At 40.5% G+C, this 13,880-nt stretch overlaps 1 protein-coding gene across 4 annotated transcripts in view; it reads left to right on the top strand.

Moving 5' to 3' along the window:
• Positions 1-13,880, top strand: part of NR1H4 (nuclear receptor subfamily 1 group H member 4) — a 77,147-nt gene that overhangs the window by 48,252 nt on the left and 15,015 nt on the right. For 2 of the 4 annotated variants that reach the window (XM_070454092.1, XM_070454090.1), the window contains 4 exons: positions 7,876-8,016; positions 10,178-10,311; positions 12,316-12,414; positions 12,738-12,837. In XM_070454092.1, coding sequence (XP_070310193.1) covers positions 7,876-8,016; positions 10,178-10,311; positions 12,316-12,414; positions 12,738-12,837 — 474 coding nt within the window. Of the gene's footprint in view, positions 1-7,875; positions 8,029-10,177; positions 10,312-12,315; positions 12,415-12,737; positions 12,838-13,880 lie in introns of all 4 variants that reach the window. The other 2 variants (XM_070454091.1, XM_070454089.1) reach the window with 1 other exon arrangement.

The raw sequence follows: 13,880 nt of genomic DNA, 5'->3' as shown, positions 1-13,880 counted from the left end.
TAGATTCCCCCCCCTGCCAAAACCCTTTAAAGGCCTTTTAGCTTCTTTACTTGGAGTTCAAGGTCATTTAACCATATTCTGTCCCACCACATGCCCTCATCCAGCTCCCTCTAATTCTCCCCATACTCTACCCTCCCATCAAGATGGATTATCAACCCTTCTTCGGAATTTCCATAACTCCATGCCTTTGCTCATTTCCCAGTCTTTCCTTCCTCCTTCAAAGTCCATGTTTCAAAATTCTACTTATTCTCTGATGTTCAGCTCAAATCCTAACTTCATCGTGAGTTCTGTGACTCCCCCATGCGTAGTCGCTCAGTCGTGTCCGACTCTTTGTGACCCAGTGGACAGTAGCCCGCCAGGCTCCTCTGTCCATGGGGATTCTCCAGGAAAGAACACTGGAGTGGGTTGCCATGCCCTCCTCCAGGGGATCTTCCCAACCCCCACAGGGATCGAACCCAGGACAAGTCTAGTGTCTTGAGGAAAAGACATCATATGGACTCAGAATAGCCCTGAATAATTCCAAGTGACCTCCCCTACTTGGAATTAATCAGGGTCCCACGGACGGAGGAGCCTGGTAGGCTGCAATCCACGGGGTCACAAAGAGTTGGACAAAACTGAGCGGCTTAACTTTCACTTACTTTCATTCCCAGCCCATATAATGCCTTTTCTTCAAGAATCTAGATTTCTCAGTGATGGGAAAGTGTCATATACTTATCTTACTAGAACAATTTTTATTGCCTTCTGCTTGGGAAATTGTAATAACAAATGTGCAAGTCTCTAGGTCTATGATGGAACTGCTGTCTCCCCTTTAATGTGGCATATCCTTCACAAGAATTTAGAATGGCCATGGAATGATCACTTTTTCATCTACATCACAATAATTTATTACTTAATTAGCTCTCCTATTACTCTCCATTGCATTACTGTGATTTTACTTCCTTGTCTTGCCACTAAGTTGGAAGCTCTGAGGACAGGAATGTTTTCTTCATCTTGGTATAGCTCTTGCATTCTTCGATGAAGCTTGCAGATAGTAGGGGATTAATATTAAGTGATTCTCTTGTAATGTGAGAGGGGCAATTATAGCCTCGTGGTTAAGAGTATGGGGTTTGGTGCATGATTGCCTGAATTTGAACTTTCTAGTCCACCTATTAACAATGTGCTCATGACCAAAGTACTTAACCTCTATGTACCTTTTTTCTTCATCTGTAATATGGGGACACATAATATTATCTTCATAATAAAATTGATATAAAGACTAAATAAATAATGCAGGTGAAGTGGTGAGAACAAAAGCCAGTGGGTGTTTGATAAATGTCAGCTATTATTCCAAATAGAAAGGACACAGCTGTCTCAGTTTTGACAGAGGCATGAAGACAATAGATGCTATGATTCTAAGCAAGCCCATCTTGTGGTGGGTAGTTAAAGACTATTAAATATCGTGCCCACTTTGAAGGTTTGAAGTGAGGAGGAAATTACAGAGGAAGCTTTAAAGGCTTGGGAAATGTGACTAATGTGCTGGTAATCCCACATCCCCCCTGCAAAGGGGTGGGGTGCAGCTGTCTGCCCCTGAAAGCCACCACTGGAAGTTCAGTTCCGTTCAGTTCAGTTGCTCACTCATGTCTGACTCTTTGCAACCCCATGGACCGCAGCACACCACCAGGCTTCCTTGTCCATCACCAACTCCCGGAGCTTATTCAAACTCATGTCCATCAAGTCGGTGATGCCATCCACCATCTCACCCTCTGTTGTCCCCTTCTCTTCCTGCCTTCAATCTTTCCCAGCATCAAGGCCAGTTTTTGGCATCAGGTGGCCAAAGTATTGGAGTTTCAGCTTCAACATCAGTCCTTCCAATGAATATTCAAGACGGATTTCCTTTAGGGTGTACTGGTCGGATATCCTTGCAGCCCAAGGGACTCTCAAGACTCTTCTCTAACACCACAGTTCAAAAGCATCAATTCTTCAGTGCTGAGTTTTCTTTATAGTCCAACTCTCATATCCATACATGACTACTGGAAAAACCATAGCTTTGACTAGATGGATCTTTGTTGGCAAAGCAACATCTCTGCATTCCAATATGCTGTCTAAGTTGGTCACAGCTTTTCCTCTAAGGAGAAAATGTCTTTTAATTACATGGCTGCAGTCACCATCTGCAGTGATTTTGGAGCCCAAAAAACTAGTCTCTCACTGTCTCCACTGTTTCCCCATCTATTTGCCATGAAGTGATGGGACCGGATGCCATGATCTTAGTGTTCTGAATTTTGAGTTTTAAGCCCAATTTTTCACTCTCCTCTTTCACTTTCATCAAGAGACTCTTTACTTCTTAGTGAAGAGTTCCTCTTCACTTTCTTCCATAAGGGTGGTGTCATCTGCATATCTGACGTTATTGATATTTCTCCTGGTAAAACTTGACTCCAGCTTGTGCGTCATAGAGCCCAGCGTTTCTCCTGATGTACTCTGCATACAAGTTAAACAAAGCAGGGTGACAATATGCAGCCTTGACGTACTCCTTTCTTGATTTGGAGCCTGTCTGTTGTTCCATGTCCAGTTCTAACTGTTGCTTCTTGACCTGCATATAGATTGCTCAGGAGGCAGATCAGGTGGTCTGGTATTCCCATCTCTTTCAGAATTTTCCAGTTTATTGTGATCCACACAGTCTAAGGCTTTGGCATAGTCAATAAAGCAAAAGTAGATGATTTTCTGAAACTCTCTTGTTTTTTTGATGATCCAGTGAATGTTGGCAATATGATCTCTGGTTCCTCTGCCTTTTCTAAATCCAGCTTGAACATCTGGAATTTCACTGTTCACGTACTGTTGAAGTCTGGCTTAGAGAACTTTGAGCATTACTTTGCTAGTGTGTGAGATGAGTGCAATTGTGTGCTAGTTTGAACATTCTTTGGCATTGCCTTTCTTTGGTATTGGAATGGAACCTGACCTTTTCCTGTCCTGTGACCACTGCTGCATTTTCCAAATTTGCTGGCATATTGAGTGCAGCACTTTCACAGCATCATCTTTTAGGATTTGAAATAGCTCAACTGGAATTCTATCACCTCCACTAGCTTTGTTCGTAGTGATGCTTCCTAGGGCCCTTGACTTAGGAAGACTTGACTTCTCATTTCAGGATGTCTGGCTCTAGGTGAGTGATCACACCATCATGATTATCTGGGTCATGAAGATTTTTTGTATAGTTCATCTTTTTTTTTTTTTTGTATAGTTCTTCTGTGTATTGTTGCCACCTCTTCTTAGTATTTTCTGCTTCTGTTAGGTCCATACCATTTCTGTCCTTTAGTGTGCCCATCTTTGCGTGAAATGTTCCCTTGGTATCTCTTAATTTTCTTGAAGAGATCTCTAGTCTTTCCCATTCTATTATTTCCCTCTATTTCTTTGCATTGATCTCTGGGGAAGGCTTTCTTAGCTCTCATTGCTGTTCTTTAGAACTCTGCATTCAAATGGGTATATCTTTCCTTTTCTCCTTTGCCTTTCACTTCTGTTCTTTTCACAGCTATTTGTAAGGCCTCCTCAGACAACCATTTTGTGTTTTTGCATTTCTTTTTCTTGGGGTTGGTTTTAATCACTGCCTCCTGTACAACGTCACAAACCTCTGTCCATAGTTCTTTAGGCAGTCTGTCTATCAGATCCAATCCCTTGAATCTATTTGTCACTTCCACTGTATAATCATAAGGGATTTGATTTAAGTCATACCTGAATGGTCTAGTGGTTTTCCTACTTTCTTCAATTTAAGTCTGGATTTTGCAATATGGAGTTCATGATTTGAACCAGTCAGTTCCTGGTCTCATTTTTGCTGACTGTATAGTGCTTCTCCATCTTTGGCTGCAAAGAATATAATCAATCTGATTTCAGTATTGACCATCTGGTGATGTCCATGTGTAGAGTCTTCTCTTGTGTTGTTGGAAGAGGGTGTTTGCTGTGACCAGTGTGTTCTCTTGGCAAAACTCTGTTAGTCTTTTCCCAGCTTCATTTTGTACTCCAAGGCCAAATTTGCCTGTTATTCCAGGTATCTCTTGACTCCTTACTTTTGCATTCCAGTCACCTACAATGAAAAGGACATCTTTTTTGGGTGTTAGCTCTAGAAGGTATTGTAGGTCTTTATAGAACCATTCAATTTCAGCTTCTTCAGCATTACTGGTCAGGGCATAGACTTGGATTACTGTAATATGGAAAGGTTTGCATTGGAAATGAATAGAGATCATTCTGTCATTTTTGAGCCTGCATCCAAGTACTGCATTTCAGACTCTTTGTTGACTATGAGGGCTACTCCATTTCTTCTAAGGGATTCTTGCCCACAGTAGAAGATAGAATGGTCATCTTAGTTAAATTCACCCATTCCAGTCCATTTTAGTTCCCTGATTCCTAAAATGTCGATGTTCACTCTTGCCATCTCCTGTTTGGCCACTTCCAATTTACCTTGATTCATGGACCTAACATTCCAGGTTCCTATGCAATACTGTTCTTTACAGCGTCGGACTTTACTTCCATCACCAGTCACATCCACAACTGGGTGTTTTTGCTTTGAGTTTATCTCTTCATTCTTTCTCAAATTATTTCCTCACTGTTCTCCATTAGCATATTGGGCACCTACCAACCTGGGGAGTTCATCTTTCAGTGTCCTATCCTTTTGCCTTTTCATACTGTTCATGGGGTTCTCAAGGCAAGAATACTGAAGTGGTTTGCCATTTCCATCTCCAGTAGACCACATTTTGCCAGAACTCTCCACCACAACCCATCCATCCTGGGTGGCCCTACACGGCATGGCTCATAGTTTCATTGAGTTAGACAAGGCTTTGGTCCATGTGATCAGTTTGATTAGTTTTCTGTGATTGGGGTTTTCATTCTGTCTGCCCTCTGATGGATAAGGATAAGAGGCTTATGGAAGCTTCCTGATGGGAAAGACTGACTGAGGGGGAAATTGGGTCTTGTTTTGGTGAGTGGAGCCATGCTCAGTAAATTTTTAATTCAATTTTTTGTAGATGGGAGGGCTATGTTCCTTCTCTGTTGTTTGACCTGAGGCCAAACTATCCTTCAAAGGCCAAACTCTTATCCTTCTCCATCAGAGGGCAGACAGACTGAAAATCACAATCACAGAATACTAACCAATCTAATCACATGGACCACAGCCTTGTCTAACTCAATGAAACTATGAGCCATGCCATGTAGGGCCACCCAAGAGGGATGGGTCATGGTGGAGAGTTCTGACAAAACGTGGTCCACTGGAGGAGGGAATGGCAAACCACTTCAGTATTCTTGCCTTGAGAACCCCAAAAACAGTATGAAAAGGCAAAAAGATAGTGCACTGAAAGATGAACTCCCCAGGTTGGTTAGGTGCTGAACTAGAATCAGTTCATGAACTCCTTATTGCCGAATTCAGATTTAAATTGAAAAAAGTAGGGAAAATGGCTAGACCATTCAGGTATGACCTAAATCAAATCCCTCACAGTTATACAGTGGAAGTGAGAAATAGATTTAAGGGACTAGATCTGATAGTCAGAGTGCCTGATGAACTATGGACGAAGGTTCATGACATTGCACAGGAGACAGGGATCAAGACCATCCCCAAGAAAAAGAAATGCAAAGACACAAAATGTCTGTCTGGGGGAGCCTTACAAACAGCTGTGAAAAGAAGTTAAAGGCAAAGGAGAAAAGGAAAGATACACCCATTTGAATGCAGAGTTCCAAAGAACAGCAAGGAGAGATAAGAAAGCCTTCCTCAGTGATCAATGCAAAGAAATAGAGGAAAACAGTAGAATGAGAAAGACTAGAGATCTCTTCAAGAAAATTAGAGATACAAAGAGAACTTTTCATGCAAAGATGGGCACAATAAAGGACAGAAATGGTATGGACCTAACAGAAGCAGAAGATATTAAGAAGAGTTGGCAACAATACACAGAAGAACTATACCAAAAAAAAAAAAAAGATGAACTATACAAAAAATCTTCATGACCCAGATAATCATGATGGTGTGATTACTCACCTAGAGCCAGACATCCTGGAATGTGAAGTCAAGTGAGCTTTAGGAAGCATCACTACAAACAAAGCTAGTGGAGGTGATGGAATTCCAGTTGAGTTATTTCAAATCCTGAAAGATGATGCTGTGAAAGTGCTGCACTCAATATGCCAGGAAATTTGGAAAACACAGCAGTGGGCACAGGACAGGAAAAGGTGTTTTCATTCCAGTCCCAAAGACAGGAAATTGCAAAGAATGCTCAAACTACTGTACAGTTGCACTCATCTCACATGCTAGTAAAGTAATGCTCAAAATTCTCCAAGCCAGGCTTTAACAATACGTGAACTGTGAACTTCCAGATGTTCAGGCCAGATTTAGAAAAGGTAGAGGAACCAGAGATCATATTTCCAACATCTGTTGGATCATCAAAAAAGCAAGAGTTACAGAAAAATGTCTATTTCTGCTTTCTTGACTATGCCAAAGCTTTTGACAGTGTGGATCAACACAAACTGTGGAAAATTCTTATTCTGAAAGAGATGGGAATACCAGACCACCTAACCTGCCTCTTGAGAAATCTGTATGCAGGTCAGGAAGTAACAGTTAGAATTGGACACAGAACAACAGACTGGTTCCAAATAGGAAAAGGAGTATGTCAAGGCTGTATGTTTGCACCCTGCTTATTTAATTTATATGCAGAGTACATCATGAGAAATGCTGGGCTGGATGAAGCACAGGCTGGAATCAAGATTGCCGGGAGAAATGTCAGTAACCTCAGATATGCAGATGATACCACCCTTATGGCAGAAAGTGAAGAAGAACTAAAGAGCCTCTTGATGAAGGTGAAAGAGGAGAATGAAAAAGTTGGTTTAAAGCTCAACATTTGGAAAACTAAGGTCACGGGAAAATGGAGGTGAATTGCCAAATTTCTAGAAGCAGAGGAAGATACAAGCCATGGGCTAGAAGAGAGACATATTTGCCCTCATCAAGGAACTGCATGGGAGAAGGGAGGAGTTCTCAAAATAACCCAACCCATGGGAGAAAGAGTCAATTTCAGAAACTTGCTAGGTAGAAACCAGCTTCTGACAACACCAGGCAAGTAAGCACTTCCCTGTCACTTCCTCCCCTGCCCCCCCACAATTCTCTCTTGATTCACCATGGAAGAGTCAGGAACTAGGGTCATCCATGTCCATGGGTGGACGAGGAACAGGAGAAGCAGAGACTGAGTCAGTCAATGCCTTGCCCTACTCCAGACAACCAAACTGAAGCAGCAGTGGCTGTGGCTACATCCTCTTCAGGGAGATGCTTATTTTTAAAGCAAGCTTTGCATGTTTATTATTATACCAAGTTGGGTATATCAAGTACTGAAATGAAACCTTAAATGTGACCTCTCCCTGTCTGCCTGGTTAACAGTCTCTTGTTTTTTAAGACAGCTCATTTCTCGCTTCTGAGTCTGACCTCTGCATCCAGAACTGACCATTCAGCCAGCCTCTTTGCCCCAGCACAGCCCAGGAACATGGAGTTTCACTGATTTGGTTGTTTGCATCTCTATGTTCTCAACCAACCCGTAAATTGTAAGAGTGCTGGGATGACTTATTCAACTCTTTACCACTAGCACCTAGAGCTCATTAGTGGTTAATTGTCTCTCTGTAAAGATACGCTAATGAAAGTAATCTATCTTTTAACACCAAGAGTTTTTCTAAGAGAGGCTATCATTCAAGCATGTCTTTATTTTTGAGAGATAAATCATTAAAATTGCAGCCAATCTGGACCATGCAGGGCAACTGAAAGGACTTTTGTCACAGGTATGGTCGGGGATGGCCTGGGTGCCCTGCAGGGTTCATGAGAAGGTGCTGTGCCATCTCTCAAGCCGAGTGTGTTGTCGGAGCCTCTTACTCCTTTCTGTGTTTCCTCTCCAGGTTTCTTCAGGAGAAGCATTACCAAAAACGCCGTCTACAAGTGTAAAAACGGAGGCAACTGCGTGATGGACATGTACATGCGGAGGAAGTGCCAAGAGTGTCGACTAAGGAAATGCAAAGAAATGGGAATGTTGGCTGAATGTATGTATACAGGTATTTGCATCAAGCAATTAAATTCCACTAAAAATCTCTTAAGGAGGCAGATGTCAGGTAATTCATATGATTAGAATGGTAGGTCATAAATTGAGGAAGGGACTTAGTAAGCCATCTAAGTTCTTGAAAAGAATAATGAACCACTGAAATTGTCCAAACTGTCAGCTGCAGTGCACTTCATACACCTGAGAGAAACAGCTGTATTTGGTGTCCATTCTTGCGATGAATTATATGTGAAATGAAGTGGCTTTAACATACAGCCAAAATAGCATGTTTTAATTAGCTACAAAGAAAAAAGTCTAAAAGTTTCCTCCAAATATGATTTAATATCCTGCTTACTTATTGTTTAATTAGCATAAAAATTCACAGCTGTGGGGAAAATTAAGAATGTTTTATAAGGTATAACTGCCTCTGAATTGTCTAGATAGAGTTTTAAACCAAGTCGTTTTATTAAGACTCCTTCTCTTTGTGCAGCTTTGAACCAATTTGTATAGGTTTACACAGGAAATTAACTACTCCGAGTTTTAATATAATTTGGTCTTTCGATCAGATAAAGAGACACTGTATTAACTGCTGGCTTTGTGAGAAACTGTAATCTTCATCAGAATTTGGAATGCACGCTAGTATGTAACATATTAATTTTTATTCTGGAAATTCTGCAGACCCCTCAGATTCTGAGATATGTCCTCTTCCTTCTCAAAACACAAATAGACAAACAAACATCACCAAGGAGATGGTAACATTCAGAGAGGGAATGCCACATGAAATAAAAGCCTTTGGAAGGTGACTCCAGTTCTATTGTTCTCCAACCACAGGCAACTGGGATGGACCCAAAGAAATAATGCGTGCAGGAAGGGGAAGAAAATAGGGCAGTGTAAATAATCCAGCTCTGGATAGATGAAAGTTTTATAGTGGCCGATCACAATCTCTTCTTAGCATGTATGAAACAAGAGACAGCAGCAGGGGCTGCAGCTGGAATCCAATCTTACAGTGGAAACACTCACTTCGATCCGAGGGAGTTCATGTTCCTCATCACTTAAATATGAACTTGTTCCGGCTAAGTCCTGAGGACATTCTTCATGATCCTACTTACAAGAGTCTGTAATATTATTTATGAAAACACAGACTCATCCAGCAACAGATACAGGAACTTTTCTATGATCCTATAAAATACATGCCCCAGACAAAGAAATTCTTGGAGATTTGTTTCATTAACATTGAGAGAATGAGGAAGTTAAATGGGAACATGGGAGATTGTTCTCCACTATTTTAGATTGTTCCGTTTAAGTGAAAATTCATGATGATATTGTATGATTATTCAAAATGTGAAAGTGTTAGTTGCTCAGTCATGTCCTACTCTGCGACCCCATGGACTGTAGCCTGCCAGGCTCCTCTGTCCATGGAATTCTCCAGGCAAGAATATTGGAGTGGGTAGCTAGTACCTTCTCCAGGGGATCTTCACTACCCTGGAATCATACCCAGGTCTCCTGCATTGTAGGCAGATTCTTTAACTTTTGAGCCACCAGGGAAGCCCCATGATAATTCAAAAAAAAATTTCGAAGTCCCCTGGAGTTATTTTCATCTATAACTATGTTCTCAATAATTTATACAATTCTTAAAATTAACAAGACTTTAAAAATTTTCCCTAAAGGATGTTGACATAATTTTACCCAACACATTTACTAATGTGTTTAATGTGAAATTGAATATACTTCTTATAGTACATTATGTAAACGTCAATGAAAAATAATATTAATACTATGCTTTGAAACACGAGCTTTTGAGGCCCCCTAGGCCAGGAAGAGTGAGTGTCATCCACCTTCTTTTATTGACTACCTTACATTTGTACAATGCTTTGTTATTACAGATTCTTTGTTTACTCTTTTTAAAAAGTGACCTAGTCGTATTTAATCCACAAAAAACTCTATAGGGTAAATATCATTTCCATTTTATTAAGGAAAAAACTGAGACTCAGAGGAGATACATTTCTTGTTCAAGGTCAAGTCTTAGAGTGTCAGCAGGGCTAGAATCAGCTCAGTGCCAGATGGCAAAGGAGACCTTTAGAGCCGACTACAGCTCAGCTGCCTTGTGACCACAAACACTCAATAGGACTTTCCTTGGATGGTGAAGACTCTGCTTATTTTTTCAGGCTTGTTAACTGAAATTCAGTGTAAATCTAAACGACTGAGAAAAAATGTGAAGCAGCATGCAGATCAGGCTGTCCATGAAGACAGTGAAAGTCGTGACCTGCGACAGGTGACCTCAACGACCAAGTCCTGCAGGGTAATGACGGGCTACGGTGTGGTCAGAACCAGCGGCCATGAGCTTCCAGAATGTTGTGACACGGGCGGGGGGCTTTCAGACGAGGGCCACAGCCACAGCCAGGATTTCATTTCAAGTGTGCATCAACTGATTATCTTCTTTGCTTTTTATTTATGTATTTTAAATACTTATATATTTATTTGGCTGTGCCAAGTCTTAGTTGCGGCAAACAAGATCTTGAGTTGCACCACATGGGATCTAGTTCCCTTACCAGGAATTGAACCCGGGACTCCTGTGTTGGGGGCACAGAGTCTTAGCCACTGGTCCACCAGGGAAGACCCTCTTCTTTGCTTTTTAATCAAAAGAGTAATATATGCTTCCATGTAAAAATTCAAAAGATAGCAAGAGCCATTCCCTTCTCCAGGGGATCTTCCCAACCCAGGGATCAAACCTGGGTCTCCTGCTTTGCAGGCGGACTCCTGACCATCTCAGCAACCAGGGAAGCCCATGTAAACATGGGTGAAGTAAAATAAGTACAAGAGTCCCATCTCCTTGACCCCATTCCTCTCCTGCTTCCCTGAGTTCGCCAGTGGGAATGGCTTGGGATAGAAAGAGCATTTTTTAAAACCACATTTTGATGACATTTTTTCCTTGTCATTGAGAAGGGAGGCTCAGACTAGAAAGGATGTGAATTCAGTAGAGGCTTGTGGGTTAGTCCTTCTCAAGGGGTAAGACAGGGTGAATACACATCTGTGGATCAATAGAGAAAGGCCATTCCCACCGAGGTCACAAATTACTCAAGAAATCCTTTCAGCTACTTGGACAAAACAGAGGAACAGCATCTTGGATGCTTGGCCAAACATATGATGACGGTGCAGAGGACTTTTGGAAAAATTTTAACTTTCCATTAGTTGAAAAACCAGTAATCCATGATCAGTCAAGTCATACCTTTCTTAATGTTATACCACTGATGAAAATGTCATCCATATTTAGTTTTGCAACTATGTTCTGTTGTATTCATTTCAGAAAAAATAATTTTATGTTAAAAGTACAGATGACCCTTAAACAACATGAGGGTGACTAGGGGTACCCACTCTCAGGCAGTTGAAAATCCACATGTCATTTCACATGCTAGCCCTACAGTAACCTCAGTTCTGCGACCGTGAATTTAAAAACCAACCACAGATTCTGCAGTGCAGCAGAACGTGTTTAACAAAAGAAATCCATGCATAAGTGGACCCACACAGTTCAAACCCTGTGTTGCTCAAGGGTCGGCTGTATTGCTTTGCCATAGTGCTGTGTCAATACGTTGGTAAAGGAAGCAACAAGTTGACATAATTATTCTCATCTCACAAAAGATGCTAATCACAGGGAAAGAGGTGTTTGGGGTCTGAATTGTCCAGATTGATGACTCACTACTTCAGGGGTTGGTAACATTTCTATAAAGGACCAGATATTTTAGGCCTTGGCCACACAGTCTCTGTGAGAACCATTCAACTCCTCCATGGTAGTACAAAAGCAGTATAGACAATACGCTGAAAAGCGAGTGTAGTTCTGTTGAAACACATTTATAAAACCAGGTGGATTTGGTCCATGGGCTACAGTTGGTGGACCCCTGTTCCCCATAGCTACACTTAACATGGAATCTCCATTTTATATGTGGGAAGTTGTTCTTAGTTATGATTAAACTTTGAATTTTCAGTAATTTTGTGAATTGTCTTGATAGGCTTCATATCCAGATTATTATTTCTCCATAAGAAATACATGAAAGGAATATTTTGCTATCCCTGTTTTGTAGATAGGAAAATTAGCCACTTGGGACAAATTTAGCAAAATGTGATATAGTTTGCTCAATGGCCCAGAGAAAGCAAGTACACGTTATAACAGAGTGCATGAATGGTTTCTGCCATATTTAGGGCTTTTCTCAACAGTTTCTGCTAGTGGTTTACTCTAGATGAATGTATATATGGGAAACATGCCTTATAACCACCTTCCCTAACACCTTTTATTTTTTTGCCAGTGTAGGAGAAAACTGAACTCACCCCAGATCAACAGAATCTTCTTCATTATATTATGGATTCATATAGCAAGCAGAGGATGCCTCAGGAAATAACAAATAAAATTGTATGTACAATATCTGAAAATTATGTGTTTGAAGTTAATATTTTCTGGAGCTTTGACTACCTTGGAGGTGAAATTTATATATGAATATGTTACTTTAAAATGATTAGGGCTTAGAATTAAAGTTATACTTTAAACTTTTTGCTATATTAAACAAAGCGTAAGTCTCATATTTAGCTTCGTAATAGCATTTGTTCTCCAAAGATCTGAAAATATGAATTGGGTCTTAAATTTTATTATCTAGATATAATTCTGTAGTCTAATAATTTTATGTTGATTTCTCTGATCTACTTATTGTTTGTTTTTTTTTTTTTCTTAAAATTTAGTTAAAAGAAGAATTCAGTGCGGAAGAAAATTTTCTCATTTTAACTGAAATGGCTACCAGTCATGTACAGATTCTCGTGGAATTCACAAAAAAACTTCCAGGTATCTTTGCACGTACTTACTTCTCTATTATACTGTACAATATTCTTGTGACATTGAAAGGCAGGTGTCTGTTTATCATCGAATGGAAGTCATCTCACATCTGCTCTAAATTCATGTGTCTACTACAGACATGAAATATTACAGCCAGATCATGTTCCACTCATCAACAAATCATTTATAATAATTCACCAAATGATAGATTAAAAATTTAAACTTTTCAGAATTGTCGTTCATCCATTTATTCATCCAATAAGCATTTTTGATGCCTACTCTAAGTGAAAGTTGCCCAGTCATGTCTGAGTCTGTGTCTCAACAGCTGTCTCAGATGGAATCTGCTTGCAATTCGGGAGACCCAGGTTTGATCACTGGGTTGGGAAGATTCCCTGGAGAAGGGAATGGCTACCCACTCCAGTTTTCTTGCCTAGAGAATGGATAGGCAAGAATATCTCCTCTATCCCATGGATAGAGGAGCCTGGCGGGCTATAGTCTATGGGGTCGCAATGAGTCAGACACAACTGAGCAAGTAAGACATTCCCTTTCACTATACTAAGTACGTAACAATTACCTTCAAGTAGAGTGACTAAAGGCTAAAAAACTTTTTTAACATATACAAGGTGCTGTTTGAACAGAGGGAAAGTGGTTCCTAATTGTATCTGAGAAAGACCGGGAGGCTTCAGAAAGAATCTTATTTGATTTGGGTATAAAACAAAAAAGGAGTTTTCCTGGTGATACGAAAGAGGGGGCATTCCAAGTTGAGAGATCTGCTTGTGAAAATGTAATGAAGCATGAACAAGAACAGGATCACTAGAGATGGGAGAGAAGATTCAGTGTATCTCTGGTGGGCTCCTTGGTTTGACATGAGCAGGCTGGTACCAGGCTGATGAGGACATAACTAAAGGATTTAATTCTTATCCCTGGATGGTAAGGAGTTTTGGTGGCTTTATTTATTTATTTTTGAAGTAGAACATGATGAAATTTATGTTACAGAGATATGACTTTATTGGGTTTGTATAAGATGGATTTGAAAAGGGAAGCATTGCAGG

The sequence above is a fragment of the Odocoileus virginianus genome, chromosome 23 (assembly GCF_023699985.2).
Source record: "Odocoileus virginianus isolate 20LAN1187 ecotype Illinois chromosome 23, Ovbor_1.2, whole genome shotgun sequence".
NCBI classification, from domain to species: Eukaryota; Metazoa; Chordata; class Mammalia; order Artiodactyla; family Cervidae; genus Odocoileus; species Odocoileus virginianus.
This window is presented reverse-complemented; position numbering and strand designations above follow the sequence as displayed.